This window comes from Crocuta crocuta, unplaced genomic scaffold, assembly GCF_008692635.1.
Source record: "Crocuta crocuta isolate KB4526 unplaced genomic scaffold, BGI_CrCroc_1.0 scaffold216, whole genome shotgun sequence".
Taxonomy (NCBI): Eukaryota; Metazoa; Chordata; class Mammalia; order Carnivora; family Hyaenidae; genus Crocuta; species Crocuta crocuta.
Genome location: NW_027531504.1, coordinates 4,961,301 through 4,982,587, shown reverse-complemented (window position 1 = coordinate 4,982,587; position 21,287 = coordinate 4,961,301). Strand labels below are relative to the sequence as shown.

Below are 21,287 nucleotides of genomic sequence, written 5' to 3'. Positions count from 1 at the left end.
GCTTAATTTAGACTTTTGAAATAATTTATCTCCTCTACTTATAAGTTAGTATAGTGGAAAGAACATAGATATTTTAATTTAAATAAGTGTCACTTTGAATCTTCTTTCTGCTGCCATTAGCTGTGTGAGCTCAAATAAGTTCATTGTTTAAGCCTCCATTATATCATTTGTGAGGTAATAACCCTTCCTTGTAGGGGTAAGGTAAATGAGGAGTAAATGAGGTAGTATTTATAAAGAATTTACCAATAGTGGCCAACACAAAACTGACCTCAACAAATGATAGTATAATGATAATTTCTTCTGAAAATAATAAGTATCCAACTACCATGGAATTTTAAAGGCCCGTCTTGAATGATAAAAGCATTTGGAACCATAACGGTGATAATAACAATAACTACCATTTATTACCAGGTACAGTCTGCTAGGCAAATGCTAAGCACTTTAGGAAGTAATCCATGTGCTTATCTTTCTATTTACGTGTCGCACATGCAATTTATTGCTCTTTGTTTCACCTGTTTTCATTTTCAGGGTTTGCTCAGAACCACACTTCCACACCCCAAAGCTGAACGTTGCTATGCTCAGTATGAAATCACTCAGCTTCTGCCAGGCATTGAACTCTTCTCGGACAGATACAGGGCTGACATTTGCTCTGTAGTTGCAAGTCTGTATTATGTCATACGTGAACTGCACTTTGCTAAGCAAAATCTAATAGTAAGTAATTTGTAAATTCAACAAATCTTAATTCACTGTGGTATTTTTGCCTTATACTCTATGCTATTCAAATTTTGCTAATTTGGTTCTCTTGTTTAACTCTTTAACTCTATATTCAGAATGCTAACTTGTAGCTCAAAATAAGATATATTAATTAATATTCCTTCTTTGACATCATTGTTTGCATTACATTTTGGATACAAAGTCAACGTCTGTTGGGTTTTATTCTCATTTTCCTCTATTATTTTATCTCCCCCACCGCCTTAAGACATTTGGGGAAATTGATTTAGAATGTTTCACTGGTCTCAACAGAGCAATCTAGTGCATATGTAACTCACTGCATTAGTCATTACAGACCTATCAGTACCAAAGCTGTGAGTATTTCTTTGTTGAGATAAGTTGATCTTTGTGTCTCTTCTCTCTGTCAAGGGTACATCTAACTGAACAACTGTGAACTGAACAGATTCCAACTGTGAAATAAAAGACAAATACTTCTTTATATTCTAAGACATTCAAAACCCTCATGGAATTCTTTTTTCCTTTGGGTAAATAAGTCACAGTAGAGATCATATATTTGAAATTCGTTGCATTTAAAAAATAAATTAGTATGTTCTACCTGTTGGTCATTTTATATTTTTCTCTTTTATTTCATTTTTCCGATTTTCTTTTATGTTCTTTCCTATACTTTTGTGTCTTTCCCCTACCATGGTTTGCTTCTTAATGCCTATTCTTTCTCTTTTTCTCATTCTTTCCTTTTCTTCCCTAATTTTCATACCTACTTTCTTTTTTCCCCCATGTATTGTGTTCTATGCTCTTGTTCTAAATTCATTCTTTCTCCTTGTAGTAAAAAGATTTATTGCCCCCTAATATGAGTTATTAAATTATAAAGCCATGTAATAAAGTGAAGAGATTGATAAATGCTTTTAACACTTGGCATATTTGTCAAGAAATTGTTTATTAGAAAAAGATAACAAAATGGTGCTCCTCTCATTGTTAAGGGGATTTGTTTCTGGATTTAGAAAATAGTTCTATCCCCTGGGTAACCTTTAGCTGCCTAGTCATATTCATATATAATACATATCACTGCATTGGAAAAGAAATGAGACTTTTTTTCTCTGAAGCTTAAGAAATTGAGAACATTTTTCTGAATAATTGAGCAATTGGCAGCAATAAAGTGGTGTGTTTTTATTTCTCACTAAAGAAAAGAAACAACCTCAAAGGTAATAGCCAACTCTTATTGTTTTGTGCTGCATTAATTATAGAAAAAGATATTGTGTTATGTTTGTTTTGCATAATTGTAAAAAAAATGTATTATGTTTGAAATCATTTAAGACCAGTTCTAAACCATTTAAAAGGCTGTTGCTATTAGCAGCTGCCAGTTGACTGACAATTAGAGGTTCCTTAGCTGAACTTTCACCATGTTAACAGTTTGTATTTGTATTACACTACCCTCCAGAAGAAGCCCAGTGGGTAAAGAGAATGCTGTCACATATAAAACTTGCTACGAGACCTTTTGCTGTGGAATTATGGGAAATAGTTTGCTAAATAATGGAGATCTCAAAAGTCCTCCTTGCTCTATCTCCCTTCAGTGGGGGAAGGAACCAGTTGTAGGAACTTCAGTTTTCAGTTGATATCAGAAGCTGTTCAGAAGTCTAGGCAAAAATCTGTCCCTTCAGCATCTGCCTCTACCCGGATGGTGGCTGGATCAACTGAAATATTGGTAGTTTGTAAGCTTTCACCCATACCCATGAGATTTCAAGTGGAGTTGAACTTTGGGCTTAATTCTAGGCAAATAAAAATATTATGTGAAGAGTAAGCTTGGGTAATCAGTAGAATATATGCTCTGTGAAAGCAAGGACTGGTTAGGTTTTGTCATGCAACAGTGCTGACACATAATGGGCGTGCTATAAAACACTTTTTTGCTGATAGAGATATTCCAGTTGAAGACAAATAGCAGCAGCCATTGAGATGAATGAGTTGGGGACATGGATGAAAGTTCCTTTGCTTTAAATTTTGAAGTTATTTGGGGCGCCTGGGTGGCTTAGTCGGTTGAGCGTCCGACTTTCGCTTAGGTCATGATCTCGCGGTTCATGGGTTCGGGCCCCGCGTCGGGCTCTGTGCTGACTGCCGGCTCAGAGCCTGGAGCCTGTTTCAGTCTGTGACTCCCTCTCTCTCTGACCCTCCCCTGCTCACGCTGTCTCTCTCTCTCTCTCTCCTAGAAATAAATAAAACATAAAAAAAAATTAAATAAATAAATAAATAAATTTTGAAGTTATTTGATACCTTATTTGCTAGAATGTTTCTCCAGGCCTCAGTGATTCGTATACATGTTAATTTTTTTCAAGGAGGATAATTGGTTGGATTTTCACTTTCCCATGCTTAAAGAGATTTGAAACTTGGGTTTTGGGTAAGTTCGCATAAAATTATGAAGCTTATGCTAGGCAGATCGTTTCACTTACACCAAATAGGAGAGGGTCCTAGGATGACAGAATCAATTGCTGTTTTAAATAGCATCTCCTACATTAATATTTGGCTACATTTTATTGTTAGGTTGTTGACTTGATAAAACATGTTCTAAATCAAAAAATGTTTTTTACCATTGGTAGATTCTGCCTCTCCTTGCATTGTATCAGTTTTTTGTTTCTGGGGTTTGCCAAGACCTAGTCAGAAATCTGGAAGCAAGAATCCTCAAGGTATGTCATGAACTTTTAAGAAATCTCATATCCTTGAACTCTAAAGATATTTTCATAAATGAATTTCATTCTAATACTCATAATAATAAGCTGGTAATAATATGGTGTACTTACACAAAAAAGCTTGCCCATTATTATAATAAAGCATATGAGAGAGCTAGTTAGAATAGTTAGATCGTTTTATGCTTGGGCCACAGTGAAGTGAGGAAGAGCTATACATGAGAAAAAGGCACACCCAACATCACTCAGCCTGGAAATCACCACTTATGAAATGTTGGTTTCTGGGTGGATGCTAATGAGTCAGTTTTCTAAAGTTTCTGTGAATTTTTTGCCAAGGATCTTTATGTATATCATGATATGTGAGAAGTTTTCATTACATATTGAAATGACAAATAACAAATGGCAATTGAAATGACAGAACACACAGATGCTGAGTTATCACTAATTCATTCTGTAATGTAGAAGTCAGGTGAGGCTCTCTGCCCTCCAGATTCATATGCAGTTGGCTTCAGCCCCCTGTGGAGTGGGAACTTCAAGCACCTCATTTTCTCTGCCCATTTTCCTGTTAGCTGTGGTCATAGTCTCCCACTTCTGTCAAATCCATTTTGTACATGGATCACCTCAACATCCAGCAGATTTGCTCCCTGTTCTGTATCTCCTCGTCTTGACTGGAATTCAGCCCTAATTCATGTTACACACACACACACACACACACACACACACACACACACTCCACTTACTCACACATAAACATGCACAACACAGTCACCCAAGGCCTGTCTTTTTGTATTGGACTTAGTAAAAATTTGGAACACAGGAAAATTTAAGTTGAGGCAAGAAGAAACAATTATTAAAATAGAGTATTTGGCATGTCTGAGTTTAAAATATTTCTTAGCCAACAACTCATGCTTTCCCCTCTCATCCCATGGCTTAATCAGCTGTGTGCTGGTAAATGTTTCACACCTCACTCTATAAAAAAAGCCCTGATGTGTAACATTTTCAGTTTCCATGGTGCAGATATTCCCACTACAGCTGACTTCAGACTACCAACAGGGCATTACTGAATGTGGAGCTGAGACAAGACGTGCACAATTTCCTCTTGTCCTTGGGAGTGAACGGGTTCCAACACACCACTGGCTTACCCCTCCTTCTCCCTTTTCAGAAATACCTTCTACCCTTCTTCCACAAAGCTTTCTCATTTTATAATGAAAGAAAATTAGACTTTCCTTTGAACTCCTCTCTCTGTATGGATCCTGTCTCTAGGCCTGTGTTTTCAGACGCAAATAGTTCAACTGCATTCTATTTCTAAATAAAGAGAATACCTTCCATAAGAGGAATTCTGGTACTAACTATTAGGAGAATATATTTTAACTCAGGAATAAATGATTTTTTATCAGAATGAAAATTTCTGGATCACTCTTTCTGACCTAGTAAACTCTTAAGAGTTTGCCTGCTTTTGATTTCCAATGACACCATTTTTAAAAAGCTGCATATAGCCTTTATCTCTCTCTTTTTAAAGACAGTGCTCTTTTCAAAATTGCAAAATTCTTCAGATTAGTGTCTGTATCTTATTCATCTTTTATTTTCCTATTGTGTATTGAGTAACAAATTCATATATTGATATTTAGTAAATAATTATTGAATTGAACTTAAAATCTACAGGTATTTATCAAGGGCCTACTGTCCATACATTTTAGTATTTAGTGGGAACTCACCTGGAAGATACATGGTAAACATTTATTGCTTTATCTCTGAAACGGCATTTATTGAGTATCACCTATATAAAAGCACCATGTTAGTAACTCTGATCAAAGAGATGTAATCCATGGTTCTTGCTTATAAGGAAGTGAAAATAGGGAAGGGAGATAGAATGTATATACAAAACAATGTAATGTGCATCTGCCCATTGATCATTTCCAAACTGTCTTCTGGAGTTTGAAAGAGGGAAAATGGCTTCTCTTGGTTTTACTAAGATTTAGTGAAGAAAGCAGAAGTAACTCAGCGGGAGAGAGAAAGAAGGGAACATTCTTTGCAGACAACAATGTGAAAGATATGGAGATAAGACAGCATTGATGCTAAGAGAGCAATGATGGTTGAGTGAAGCCAGAGAGGAGGTTTTGAGTAGGGAGAAGGTCATATGAGAATACCAGAGGTGCATGTTGTGGTCCATGCTGTCGATGACTGGGGCCCAGTCCTGACTTCCAAACCGAGGCATAATGTGGAGGCTGAGCAGTGAGAGAAATGAGGAGAATATGAAAACTAAGTAACAGTTTTATTCTGGTCTGTCATTTAGAAGTAAGAGAAGCATGAAAGGGTTACAGTGACCATTAGTAATGTGTCAGAAGAAAATCCAGAGAGGCAACTGAAAGATAGAATCTGGAGCTAAGTTTTTGATTAGTAAGTTTGTGTTTTATTGGATTGTTAGCACTTGGAAATTTTTTGTACTAGGGTAGTTTAAAAGCCAGTGAAGAAGTTTGGACTGTAGTCTTCAGCCTTGGGTGGAGAAGTGGAATGAATTTCAGAATCTTGATCAAAAGAAGGACATGATCAGATGTATCTGGTAACAGTGTCAGGAGCAGAGTGAGACGGAAATGGTGTCTTACTGGCATAGTAGAACAGAAAAACCTGGCTAGGGTTTTGACATAAACAATGAAAAAGGGCAACTGATGCATCGTAGAGAGGAAGAAATGACAGCCTGTTTGAGTAGAGTTTGCCTGACCTTTCTGAAGTAAACTGGGGTCAGCGAGTAGGAAGAGGGAAAAGTCATAGTCAGGAAATAGCAAACAATACTTTCTGACAAGTCAAACAGCAATAGATCAAGCTGTTAAGTTTCTGCTGTACACTAGTGTCTTTCAGGGAAAGCTTTAAGACCTCTTTATGATCAGCCAGTCTGGCTTCTCTTTAGAACTGCCAACATCTTGAAAGATTTATTACTCTCAACGCATCTAGCATTCCTGGGATGGGAACCGATAGTTCTGTATTTGTGCGAGTGAAGGGTTGATTTAAGGGTAGTTCTTTTTTTCCATCTGGCTTGTTTATGTTCACATGATTGGCCATTTCTGAAAATACATGTTTATTATTATTGCCATAGCTTTTTCAAATGGCTGGATTGGTATGATAAACTGAAATCAAAGGTAGCCTTAGCAGTTCCAGGTAGTTCATGTACAGCCATCTCGTAGCCAAGACCAGAAGAGACTAACCTCGCACAGCATTTCCTCCAAGAGGTAATAAGAAAAATGTTCATCTAGAAGTCTAAAAGAGCTCATATGACTCCCTAATGCCTACTTTGATATTATATGGCACTGGGGAGATTAGAGCCCAAGGTAACTTAGGCAAGAACCAAAGTATGCAACTTAACAGAAAAGCAGTTTTCTCTTCTCTATTGAAAATATTCTCCTAACCTTTTATGCTTTATTTTCAAGTTATTGTCACATCCTATTTACCCTGAACTTACCTTCTTTTTATTTCTTTAAAATTTATATACTCTTGAGATTCCTAGTGTGGTACATAGCAGAAAAGAGATGTGTGTGTGTGTGTGTGTGTGTGTTTGTATGTGTATTATATGCATATGATCTTCATCCAGTTTTGTATTTAATTCCCTGCTTGCACAATTTACTCTTCTCTATTGTCAACAGTCACTGGAGTTTGTAAAACATAAGTAAGGGTTAGGGCCCTGCCCTGCTTAAAATGCTCTAATTACTTCTTATCACACAGAGAATAAAATTCCAAGTTCCTACTCTGGTCTACAGGCCACCATTCATATCTACATCCTAGCCATCTTCCCCTCCCTCCCTAAACTCCTGCCACACAGGCTCTTCCTTGAGCACCCAGGAACCCCAGACTGCTCCTTCAGCTACATGACCTTTGTACTTTGAGTTTCTTCAGGAGATTTTCCACATGTCTCTCTCTCATGTCATTCCCAAATTTTTTCTTGGTTGTCTTCTCAGAGAAGTCCTTCTTGACTGGAACTTTGAGAGTAGCATTTTGTCAGTACCCTCTATCCTTTATAATACTGTATAGAACAATTGCCTGCTGTTGTTTATCAGCTTCTTGGTCTATTGCACATATAAACTAGCTTATACACAAACACATACATCTCCATCCACTGTGTTTACCATGCATTAATTTAGAAGGCATTACCAGCATTAAGCAGAAATTTTGGATCTCAGAAAGTTGATGACTTTTCTCTAAAATTTTTATTTTGTAAGTAATACAAATCATTTAATTTGAAATCTCATTTCTTTTTTTTTCCCTTTAAATGTAGAAGATAGCTAAATACACATCTGGAAAGAATGTAACATCCAAGAGGGCTTGGTACATAAGAGTTGCCTATTGAACATGTTGAACGATTGAATGGCTTTGTCCAGGAACTTTGCTTCCCATCATTCCCTGATTGAAAGTCTTACTGGATAATATTCAAATTGAGCCACATACAATGCATAGTCACCAACTGATTAACTTTAAGGATATGTCTTTAAAATTGACAGTGTCCATTAATCATGGTGACAAAGCAGATAGTCTTTATGTTGATCCATTGTAGAGTTCATCTCCTGGTTTGTTTCACTTCGCTCAGAGAATTAGAGAACATCAGGAGTGTTTTTGTTTTGCTTTTCTTTTAAGCCATAGTTCACTATGGGAACAAAAAAATAAATTTAGTTATTTTTTTTAACTCTTGTATGCCTGCCATATTTTTGTGTTTGCCTCTGATGAAGTAAGCCACATCTGATGAATGTCCACTGTTTTGAACAATTGCTTGCTGTTGTTTATCAGCTTCTTGGTCTATTGCACATGTAAACTAGCTTATACACAAACACATACATCTCCATCCACTGTGTTTACCATGCATTAATTTAGAAGGCATTACCAGCATTAAGCAGAAATTTTGGATCTCAGAAAGTTGATGACTTTTCTCTAAAATTTTTATTTTGTAAGTAAAACAAATTATTTAATTTGAAATCTCATTTCTTTTTTTTTTTCCTTTAAAGATAGAAGTCCTTATAGATTTAGGATTTTTTTCTGAAGCCTTTTATGAGATATCCCAGATTTTTTATGGAAAAAACATGCCTTCCTCAATACCCGCTGGCTGTAAAGCTACTGGAAAAGTGAAGGTAAATCTGCTGTTTGATTCAAAGCCATTTCTTTACCTTTTGAAGGTTACATTCCTAAGATTTAGGGAATGCTTCTACAAAAGTATATTTACAAGTCTCTGCTACTGCAAACCTCTTTGTTAAGCCTGGTTATAGTGAACAGCGGGCTTTTACAAGGTTTCATTTGTCCAGAATGGAAGGGTGTCGTGTTGGGGCGTATGGTATTGGAGTCAATTTTTACAGTGGAATTCTGTCCTTGTGCTATGGATGGTCTCAGCAGACACATTTACCAGCCACTACCTCTTTGACTTTGGCATCTAATCTTATAATTTCTGGTTAATGTTGTTAGTTGAAACAATGTCTCCTCATGTTTTACTGGATATTTTTTTATTCATATATTATATACCAAAGTTTTAAGCATGTATTGTTCAAATTATATTTGTAGATTAGATAATTGAAACATCCTTGAAAAATGAATCCTGACATTTTATTTAAATCAAAGTGAGCCATTTTTTCCCCACTATTTTGGGTTTCATGGGAATCACTGAGTGATCTTGCAGTGGCTTGGACCCTGGTGATCCAGCAATAAAGGAAATAAGAGGTAACAAGTCAGTTTTGGGGTAGATGGTATGCGTGAGCAGTGAGACTGGCAGACAGACACAGTACCTACTGGTGACATTCAAATTTGGAAGACTTAAAAGAACCTGGGAAATAGGCTAAGTCTCAAAAATTACTTGTATCAATTGATGTTAAATATACATACAATGCATTCATTACTTCAGTGTGTTCCCCTAAAATGTCACTGCTTATTTCTCAATATGACTGCTACAGCATTATAATTTGTTGTTTTAGGGTAAGTGTGAGGTTATCTACAGAAAATCCTAAGAGGGACATTCAGTAGGAAATAGATACATCTGTGTGTATATGTAAATACCTCTCTCCCTCTCTCTCTTTCTTTCTCCCTCTCTTGACAAAGAGGAGTCAGTTGGTGTTTTTGCTCATTTTCTTGGCATGAACTAACTCATCATCTTACCTGGTTAAATTCACAATATTTTCTTGCTTGCTTTTCAGCGAATAGCATTTCCCTATTGTAAATGGTTTGCATTTTCTTATTAAAATTATATTTTAATTCATTTAAAAATATTTTTTAGGTGCCTACCGAATACAGGCACTGTTTTAGCCATGGGGATAGACCAGTAAAAAGATAAATGGAGTTGTTGTCTTTTTGGAAGCATGTTACTATTGGACAATCCAGTGAAGAAGACAAACAATAAACATATTAAGCACATAAATATATGTCAGGCGATGATGTACCACAAAGGACACTCAAGCTGAATTGGAGGAACAGAGAGTGATTAGGGCAGTGGCTGGCTATTTTTTCCAAGATGGTTTGGGAAGTCTCTCTTATTAGAGACTTATTAGGGAGTTTTGAGTGTGAAAGATTTAAAAAAAATTTTTTTTAATGTTTTATTTATTTCTATGAGAGAGAGAGACAGCATGAGCAGGGGAGGGTCAGAGAGAGAGGGAGTCACAGACTCTGAAACAGGTTCCAGGCTCTGAGCTGGCAGTCAGCACAGAGCCCGATGCGGGGCTCGAACCCACGAGCCGCGAGATCATGACCTGAGTGAAAGTCGGACGCTTAACCGACTAAGCCACCCAGGTGCCCCAAGTGTGAAAGATTTGAGGGAGGAAGTAGAAGGGCATAGGCCCTGATGGAGATACCTATAAGATGTGGTTGAGGAAAACCAAGGCCAAGTGAAGCTGGTAAAAGAGAGAGGAGAAGGTGGTGGGAGCTATAGTTGTTTAGGACCTATTAGGGCTTGGTGAGGACTGGTGCTTGCTCTAAATAAGATGAGAAGCCTTGTAGAGTTTTCAGCAGAGGAGTGATGGGATAAGAATTACTTTCCAAAGGACCGCTTTGCTTGCTGTTTGGAGAACAAACTGCAGTTGAGCACGGGTATAAATAGGGAAGCCAGTTAGAAATCCTTTGCAAATAACCTGAGTGAGACATGACAATGGTTGGGATGATAGTGGTGGGAGCAATGAAAAGTGGTCTCCTTAGTCGAGGTGGATCCTAGAAAATTTGGGGGCATTAGCAAAGAAATTTAAAATCATGAGACTGGATGAAATCAGCTGGGGCAAAGAGAGAAATACAAGTCAGAGGACTAAACGTTGGAGTCATCCACATTTCAAGTCCAAGAAGATGAGAAGGAAAGAAAAACCAGCTGGGTAGAAGGAGAAACAATAAAGAGTTTTTAAAGTTCATTGCTTTCACCAAAACAAACAGTCTTAAATTCATTTTTACAGGTATATTCCAACTTAATTTTTATTATCTAGTTTTCATGAGAGAAAAGTGTGGGTGAATTGTCTTTCAATCGATTCTGACTTTAAATTTTGTATTCTCCAAGTTAATTTGAAGCTTTCCAGCTTCAATTGGGAACTTAAAAAAATGTAATTAAAAGAGGAAATGTGTTCAGGGTTTATAATTAAAATAGGTGCCAATGTTATTAGGCTGCAGGCTAGTTATTTAAAGAAAGGATTAATTAATTAGATTTTAGTTGTAAAAGAAGTAACTGAAAAAGTCTTACAGATTACTACTGGACTTTTCACAGGCTTTAAAAAAAAATTCTCTTTTAACATGATACTAGTATTGGGATTCTGCTCTTATCACCAAATCTAAAGTCCATCATCAACTTTCTTCCTGTTATATCACCAAAGGTCCCTTAGATTCACTTATTTACTTTTCAGTGGATGAGAGAAGATAAGAAATATCTTCAAAAAAGGGGGAAAATTTTTAGCAGTTACCAACATTTTATTCCAATAAGAGCTATATGTGATGTCTTGGTTTAGGGGTCCCTCAGATCCCTCAGATCCTAAGACAAGGATTTGGGAGCAAGTAGTATATTTGGGAAGTGATTTCAGGGAGAATGGTGAGTGTGTGGAAAGTCAGATAGGGAAGGGAAGAGAACCACTGCAGAGACTATTAATGAATCACTGTGTGGACAAGCAGGCCCTCAGAGACATGGGAGAACAATCTTGTGCTCATTGGATTGGGTTGCTCCCTGAACTTCCAGCCTCTCCTGAATACTCTTGTGGCCACAGAATGCCCTCAAGCAAAGGCATACAGATGTTTGAAGTAGGATACTTACTGTCCATCAGTGACAAACCTGTCCACGGAAGCTTCTGGTATCTTCCAGATGACCAAGCAGATGTGGGCAGGGCATCAGTATTGACATCTTTGAAAAAGGGCCTCTGTACCAAGAGGAATGCACCCTGCATGATGATACGGTCATCTCCTGCAGCAAATAAATGGAATGTTTCCTAATGTAACATTATATTTAGAGCCAAACATATTGACAGGTCATTCACAATAAAGGAAAAGAACCACAAAAAGAGTTATTCTGAAGAGTAATGTGATTTTACCTCAAACTGGCAAAGATTTTTCTAAATGCTAATACTCAGTTCTAATACTCTTATGACCCAGTAATTCTGCTTCCAGGAATCTATCCAAAGGGAATACTAAGAAACACAGATGAAATACTCACCCATGTTGTTTAAACTAGGGCTGAATGGTGGGACAGGGGTGGGAATTTGTTCCCCTTGATGTCTAACAAAAAGAAAGGAGTTATTATGCTGCATTCATAGCATGGGACATTACTTAGCTATTAGACTGAGGTTTACAAATGACTTAATGACATGGAAAAATAATTATGATGCAATGTTTAATGAAAAGGAATACAAATATATATTTAAAATACATCAAAAACGAAATTGGTAGTAAAGACACCAAATTATTAACATTGACAACCTAAAAAAAGTTGATTTATGTGTGATTTTTTACTTCCCTCTTTATTCTATAGTTGTCCTTCTGACTAGAACATGTATTGCTTTTATAATAAAAATTACATTTAAAATACTTTTGTAACACATTAACAGTTTCATTTAAAAAATAATACTTTTGTGTCTAATGTTAGTGCTTTATATATTGACAGATATTTCAATCATTTGATTCAGGAAAACCTCTTACTAGTAAAGAAAATTTACAGGTAAGAATAACAATATTTTATAAATGTTAGATACTTAGTAAGGGTAATTTTGAGTCATTTGGTAAGAATAACACTTGTTTTTGAAAATCTGCTATGTAATTAATATGCTCTTCTATTTCTAATAATGGTGTTTTATCTCCAAAGTTGGGCCTGAGGTAGGATTGGACTCAAACTAGTCTGGCTTTCAAATTGAGCAAATATCATTTATTGTTTGTAAATGTTTAAATTATATGTATAAATTCATTTTGTTTATCTAGACCTGTCAAGTGTCTATCTTTAATGTTTATCTTGATTACTTTGGTGAGAATAGCTGACTTTGATTATAAGAAAAGGATTTTGTGTGTTTTGCTGTTCAACCCACTTATTCAATTCTACTTTTCCTCACATCCTTTCTCCAGTCTCGGACTGCCTTTCAATGTTTTTCTTTTTTCCACTTATTGAAAAATTTTTAAAAAATTATAAAAATAAAAATTTTTTATAGACTGTAATTGATATATAACATTGTGTAAGTTTAAGATGTACAACACGTTGGTCTAATACTCTTATGTCCTGCAGTAGGATTCCCACGTAGTGCTGGCTAATGGAAGGTTTTCATATGATATTTTCATAAACAACTCCTCTAACTTCTCAGTGCTCTTTTCAAACAGAGGACTAGATTCTCTATCCCACTACGTCTGTTCTTGACACTACTTGAATGATTGGGATTTAAGCTTTTGATAACCTAGTAGCATTTAAATATCTTTTTGTTTGTTTCAAATTTTTATTTAAATTCTAGTTAGTTAAAATATAGTATAGTATTAGTTTCAGGAGTAGAATTTAGTGATTCCTCACTTGCATTCAGTACCTGGTGCTCATCACAAGTACACTCCTTAATCCCCATCACCTGTATCACTCATCCTGCTGCCCCTCCAGCAAACCCTCAGCTTGTTTTCTGTCGTTAAGAGTCCGTATGTTTATCTGTGTAGTTTCTTAAATTCCACGTATGATTGAAACCCTACGGTATTTGTCTTTCTCTGACTTAGTTTGCCTGCCATAATGTGCTCTAGCTCCATCCATGTAGTGTAGCATTTAAATATCTTGAAATCAGTTTTTAAAATCTTAGGAGCTAGATTTCACCAGTCTGACCCCTAGAAAGTGTTAGGGCAGGAGAGTAGAGTGCAGCCATTGGTAAGGGGCTACAGACACCTAAGGGGTTCACACAACTAGGTGAAGTGCAGAGAGACATCTGCACGTTGTTTAAATTTTTTTAAAGGCCAAGAAACAACATTCTGTTTCATTAATTAAGCTGTTTTTATTAAATAATTTTGAGAGTCATTTCTGCAAAGTTGCTTTTTGTTTTCCATAATTTTCATAAGAATTATATCCTATCCTTCTATTAAATGTAATCTTACTACTTTTCCATTGGTGTTTGTTATTCCACAAACTTCACTTTTAATTATGCTTCCGATGATTCATTGTTTTGCCTTAAAATTTGTTTTGATTTATAAGCAACTTGCCTGAAATGAAAGAATTGGTATTAGGAAGATACACATACATATTCATATTTCGCTTCAGTGTTTCAAGACCTTTAAATGTTTAAGAGTATTTATTTCTTCCCAGTCACAAATTTCAAGGCATCCTAAAAACACTTCTTTAAGGAGTGTTTTTGAGTATAAAAGGAATGTCTGTCTGATCATTTCCTTTTAAACAAAAAGAGACTGACAGCATAATGGAAAACCGACTTCTATTAGCTAATTAATTAAAACAGAACTGTTGGCCTGCCAAAGACTCCAGATTACACTTTGTATTTTCTGTATAGAGGAAGAGAAAGGAGTGTTCCTAATTAATAGCATTACTAATTAATCTTCTTTTGATCCTCAAGTGTTTGTATGTAGTTGTCAAGATTCATTAAGACACTATTTGCTATGGAGATAAAAGAGAAGAGAAACCTTCTCCTCTGCCCTACAACCAATCTGAAGTTTCTTCCCTAGATAGAGAATGCCAACCGTATTCCTAGCACACTGTTTGCTGCATGCTCAGTCTCAGTGCTGTTCTACGTCTGGCTCTTCTGCATGTATTGATTTTCACTCTTTAGAAGATATTAGGATGGGAGAATGTACAACAGATCTCTCCACTGCCAGTATTGCCTCAGACTCTCCCAAGCAATAAGATTTTTCTTTTGTAACTCACATAAGGCAAAAAGTTTCCCTCTTTTCTAGAATATATAGCTCCAGCATCTGAGATTACTAATCAACAAATATTGTTAATTCAACAAATTTTTAATAAGAGCCTGTTGTGTGCAAGGCACTATTTTGGTGTCGTCAAATAAATACATTAGTGGGTCAGCAACAGACAAACTCCCAAGCCATCAGGGAGCTTATATTTTAGGGGAAAAAACTAATAATAAACATAATATATAAGTAAACAGTATAATTAAGTAAATTATATGGTAAGTTAGAAGGTGAACCATGCTAGAGAAAATAAACCCAGCAGCACATAAAGGGGATTGGGCTCATGGGGCTAGGTTAGGGAGTCGTTATTTTAAATGGAGTAATTAGGTTAGTCCTCACTGAGGACTATGCAAAGACATTTGTGAACAGGTAAAGGTGCATGTTAGGAAATTTGGAAAAGGAGCCATTTAGGAAGTGAGTACAGTAAGTGCAAAGGCCTTGGGGGCAGGATTGCCTAGCTTGGTGAGGGGCATCTTAGCGTGGCCAGAGCTGTGTGAATGACAGGAAAGCAGTAGGAGACAGTGTCAGAGGTAATGGAGCCAGCTTGAGAAGGGTCTTGTAGGGCCTTTGTAACTTGGGTTCTTGTCTGAACAAAATGGGGAGCCACTGGAAGGGTTATAGCACACCTGTGGCCTAATCTACCTGTTTTAGCTGATCCATTGAGCCTACTGTGTGCTAAATACTGTTCCAGTGCTTGTGTGTGTGTGTGTGTGTGTGTGTGTGTGTGAGCATGTGTGGTTGTGAGGTGACTAGGAATACAGTTTTGGACATATTGAGTTTGAGGTATCTCTTAGATATCCAAATAGACTATTTGAGTCAGAAGCTGATTTGACTTCAGAAGAGAGATTGGAGCTGGAGAGAAAAACAAAGGATTTCATCTGCATTTAGATAAAATTAAAACCATGAGTTTGTTTCAGATAACCTAAGTGGAGTGAGTAAAGAGAAGGAAAAGGACCAGGCCCTGGGACACTCCAATGTTAAAAATACAGGAGGGCTGACTGGATGGCTTAGTTGGGTTAAGCCTCTGACTCTTGATTTCAACTCAGGTCTTCTCATGGTTTGTGAATTTGAGCCCCATGCTGGGCTACATGCTGACAGTATGGAGCCTGCTTGGGATTCTCTCTCTCTCTCTCTGCCTCTCTCAAAATAAATAAATAAACTTAAAAGAATATATGGGAAAAGAAGAGGAACCAACAAAGACTGAAAAGGAAATGACCAACAGTATAGGAAAGAAACCAAGAGAACATGGTGACTTGAAAGCCAAGAGAAATATTTTCTTTTTTTTTTCTTTTTCTTTTTTTTATATGCCNCTATCTTTTCCCATTCCATTGGTTGCCTATTAGTTTTCTGGGTTGTTTCCTTTGCTGTGCAAGAGAAATATTTTCAAAAGAGGAAGTGATTGGGGTACCTGGGTGGCTCAGTTGGTTAAGCATCTGACTTCAGCTCAGGTCATGATCTTGGGGTTTGTGAGTTCAATCCCCGCATCAGGCTCTGTGTTGACAGCTCAGAGCCTGGGGCCTACTTCTGATTCTGTGTCTTCGTCTCTTTCTAACCCCTCCCCTGCTTGCACTCTATCTCTCTCTTTCTCTCTCAAAAATAAATAAACATTAAAAAAATTTAAAAAGGAAGTAATTAATAGTGCCATATTTTGCATATAAATCAAGCACCATAACTCACTGAGTCATAAACATCCATCTTTTTTTCACATTTAATAGCTCTGAAATTAGAATGTATTTTATAGTTGAGGGCATGTGATACTTTAATTGGCATACAAGATAATGATGTCTTAGATTAAAAGTAACATGGCATATGAGGACTAAGAACTGAACACTGGTTTAAGGGCAAGTGTAGGCCACTGGTGACCTTGGCGAAAGGGTTTCAGTGTAGGAGAGGAGGGGGTTTAAAAGCAAATTAAAGAAAAGAAATTGGAATATTGACAACTCTTAGATCATTGCTTTATAGAAGAGTGAGAATTTAGGCAGTAGCTCGAAAATGGTAGTCAGGGTATAGATAGTTTTTGTTTTTTAAGAAGGAAGAGAAGACAGCCTGGCTATGTGCTGATGAGAATGTCTATGGCAAGGGGACATTTATGATGTAAGAGAGAATGGCTGAGTAGACCAGTGCAGAAAGGATCAGTGGCCTATGTGGCAGGATGGTTGGGTAGGTGGGAGAAATGGAGCTAGAGGGACTATGGACACTACTCTGACTGCCTCAATATTCTCCGTTAAGTAGAGAAAGCAAGGTCGTTAGCTGGGAGGGACATCAGCGGGGAAGGGTTAGAATTTAGAAGCAAAAAGAGCATGAAATGGTTGTCTAGGAGAGAAGGACTGGAAAAATGTAGGACGATGACCAGGCAGCACTGAGGTTTGGTCAGGAACTTCAAGTGGGACCACTTAGTCTAATTGCATGATTTTCTTCGGCCTTCTTCAGCTACAGGGTGCACACCTAAAGAAGGTCCAGCATTGGATTTTACCAGGGCTATTGTTGTGCCAAGGAAGTGTATATGCAAAGGAGAGGGCCAGGGAATTGAGGGCATACACAGGCGAGATCTAATGATTGAGCATGAAGTCTAAGCTGGATGGGCATCATGCTTGTGTACTCATTCTCCTGCTACTGTCCCAGCACCTTTATTCACTCATGCTAAACCAGAACAGACAAGTGTGAATGGCTGAACTTTGGTGGGTTCTCTGTTTTGTTGAGATGTCCCCTCCCTTGCCCCCAGCAACAGGTTCACTCTCTTTCTGTGGCAGGGCTGGGCTCTTGAGGCAAAGGTCAGAAAGTGGTGGGGAAAGGCAGAAGCACTCAAAACTGCTGGGGTAGATCTGATATACATCTCTTGCAATAGACCTGCTGTGTATGGTACTTCATGTCTATACTGCATTCCTTCATCCAACACCAAATGAGGAATGCAAAAGGGGATGAAAACTAATAATATCTGAAAACAATGTTCTACTGATTTGCCTTGTTTTCTTTGTTTCATTTTTTTAGGCACTTGATGAATTAATAAGTAAAGGATTGCCTGCAATTCTGGTCACAGTTGGCCAACAACATCTCCTAAATAAGTTTTCTTTTGTTAAAGCCTACTTTTTAATAAGTGTGGCTGCAACTATAAATTGTGTCCCAGAAAATTCAGTGAAAATAACCCACCATGGACCTGTTTCTGAGAAGAGTAGAGCAAACTTTCAAAACTTGAAAGGTAATCTTTTGTTTCATTTTTGGCTTGTTTTTCTTTCTCCTCTTTCCCCAACTATTTCTACTCCACTCCCAATAATCCATATGTACAGTCTAGTATACATCCTTCCATATTGTTCTCTAAGCACACTTAATGACACACATATGTGCTATGTTAGGTATATGCATATCCATTTCTGTCCATATATATCAGTATTCATATACTTTTTCACATATATACACACAAAATAGGATTCATCATTTATTTATAGAATGATATATTTTACATTTTCCTACATCTTGTGTTTTTTTTTTTATGCAGAAAAGTTTCACTAAAACCACTTTAAAGCAACTGCTTTGTTCTGCTAGTCTGGTTATGCAGTGTTCTATGCTGAATATCTCATATTTGTTCAACCATCCCACTATTGCTGCACATTCACTTTGTTTCTAGGAATCGGGCTGAAGTGCTACATATCCTTATCATATAGTGTATATTTCTATGGGATGAGATATCCATGAACAGGATTCATAGGTCTTAGATAAGTATTTCTCAACTGTACTGGATATTGCCCTAAGAATAATTGTTTTTCACCAGTAAGTACGGTGTTAACTGTGGGCTTTTCATAGATGTTCTTTATCAAGGGAAGGACTGTCCTTTTTATTCCTGGTTTGTTGAGTGATTTTATCATGAAAAGGTGCTGAATTTTATTAAATGCTTTTCCTGCATCTATTAAGATGCTTCCATGTTTTTTGGTTTTTATTCTATTGATATCGTGTATAACATTAATTGATTTTTGAGTGTTTAAACCAACCTTGCATTCTTGGGGTAACTCCCATTTAGTCATGGTATATAAATTGTTTTTATACTTTGTTGTATTCTGTTCGCTAGTATTTTGTTGAAGATTTTTATATCCTTATTCATAATACATATTGTTCTATACTTTTCATTTCTTGTATCTTTGTCCTGTTTGGATATCAGAGTAATATTGACTCTGTTTTAAAATGTAACTTTTATTATTATTCAGGTGTGATGAGGTCAACAGATAAGAGGCTGATGGTCATTAAAAACAGAGTTTGTTACTCAGTTTTCCAGGAGGAGGAGCAGGCCATTATCTGGGAGGGCCACACAGAGAATCCCCAAAGTCACTCAGAGGCAGAGAGAGCAGGAGGAAAATAGGGAGCAAACTCTTCCTAGGATCTTTCATGTTCTGAAATGCATCCTAGACTTTCATGCTAATCCCCAGATCAAATTCTTGAGAATTTCCCAATTCTCAAGCCCTCCTTCATACTCAGCTGACCTCTTGCTCCAGAGCCCTTTAATTTAGGAGAAGAGCCACATAAGTAGTAGTTGGAAGAAGAGGGAAGTCATGTGTGTTCAATTCCATGGACTTCCTCTTACTCCTTGGACTTCCTCTTACCCCTTGACAAACTTAGTTCTTTAGGTGGGTATTTTTTTTGCAGCAATTCCTAGTCAAATAACAATTTGTGGGATCCCCCCCCGCTCCTGTAGTCTAGAAGTCCAGTTTACTGAAGCAGGCAGAGTCTGTAATCTAAATTATCCCATTTCCTCCTGCTCAGCATCACAGGCTTGGATTGTGGGTTTTTGAGATAGTTGGGAATTGTGGGTTATGGTGTTCCAAATGGTCTCACTCTCTGCTATTAGTGTGAGGGGCTTATACAAATCAGTAGATCTACTGACATTTCCAAGTAGATCTTATAAATATCTTATAAATAGGCTGAAAATACTTTGGGGCCCTTAAAGGGTCCTGTGTTCCCAGAGGAGGAACCATTACTCTATATTAGAAGCCAATAATTTTAAGAATATCACCAAGCATCTTAAAGATCCTTTCAGAATTGTCTGATAGAACAGTATGTTTCTAATTATCATTGTGGGTTTTTTAAAATATGAAATATATGGACAGTTTCCCAACTAATGATGAGTTACATAAACTAGAATTAATATTTAAACTAACCAAAGATATTCTTGGTTCTTCCAAAATTGTGTGTCTTTTAGACTTATATTTAAAGGATGAGGGAAGCTCACTTGATCAGTTTGCAAAAATTAAAGATGACTTCACACTTAGCACACTAAAGGTAAGTCAGAAAATTTTTTCAAATCATATTAAATTGATTACCAAAATGTGCACTATTAGGCCCTGGACAGGCTCACTTTCAGGGTTGTGTTTGCTCTTGGGAGACTGAGTAGCTTTTCTTGCATAAGCATAGATTGGGGCCAGAGACGGAGTCTACTCCTCATGAGAAAATTAGATGCCCAGAGATTGTCAGCCTTTGACTTTACAAACCTGATTAAGGCACTGTGGAAAATATGATTTATTATTTGATGGGATTCCATTCCCTGGTTCTCATTTCCTAATAATAATAGTGATGGCAACAGCAACACAAACAGCTACCATTTACCATTTATTCAGTGCTTACTACATGACAGGCACTTTGCATGATTAATTTTTACAACTCTGGGCTGTAGGTATTAATCATTTTTGAACTATGTTGTGCTGAACCGTGAGAAAATTGAGGCTTAGACAGAAAAAAATCCCTAATGTCATGCAACTAATGAAATGCAGATCACGTTCTTAGCCATTATACTGAGTTGCCCCAGTACTTATATAATGTGTACCACTCTGTACAAACAAGTTTTTAGAGACCTGTTTTTTGAAGGGTTGGTTGGTCCCTTTCTCCTTTGCCATGCCGAGTTGCTATTTACTATTGATTGTCTGCTGTAAAATCTCATTATCTTCACATTACCAGTTAGGTGATCATAGCTTAACTTGAAATACAGTCAGTCCTCGTTATTCACAGATTCAGGATTTGCTAACTAGCTGATCTGCTAAAATTTATTTGTAACTCCAAAATCAATACTCATGGCTCTTTTTTTTGGGGGGGTCATTTGTGAATATCACAGAGCATAGAAAAATGTGAGTGGCCCCACACACACATTCCTAGCTGAGTTGGAAAAGACAATGCTCTGACTTTTTGTTTCCACTCTCATCCTGTAAACAGGTATCCTTTCCATGGTCTATGTTGCATTTTTGTGCTTTTTGTTGGTGATTTCACTGTTTGAAATGTCCCCTAAGTGTATTGCCGAAATGCTGTTTAGTATTCCTAAGAATACGAAATTCCTAAGAAGGCTGTGATGGGCTTTATGGTAAATGCAGAATCCTTGCTATGCAATAAAAGCTTTAGTCAAATGTGAGTTTTAGGGCTATTAGCTGTGAATTCAAGGTTAATGACTTTACAGTACATATTAAATAATGTGTCGTTAACTATAAACACATATTAAACAAAGTCATATGTGGATCAGTTGGCAAAAGTGTTGGCACCAGAAGCCCATAGGAACCTATTCCTGTATTT

At 36.9% G+C, this 21,287-nt stretch overlaps 1 protein-coding gene across 1 annotated transcript in view; it reads left to right on the top strand.

Moving 5' to 3' along the window:
- CFAP54 (cilia and flagella associated protein 54) overlaps positions 1–21,287 on the top strand; it is a 267,535-nt gene that overhangs the window by 167,166 nt on the left and 79,082 nt on the right. The window contains 6 exon segments of the mRNA XM_077772255.1: positions 529–711; positions 3,318–3,404; positions 8,390–8,512; positions 12,484–12,537; positions 17,736–17,943; positions 19,933–20,012. Coding sequence (XP_077628381.1) covers positions 529–711; positions 3,318–3,404; positions 8,390–8,512; positions 12,484–12,537; positions 17,736–17,943; positions 19,933–20,012 — 735 coding nt within the window.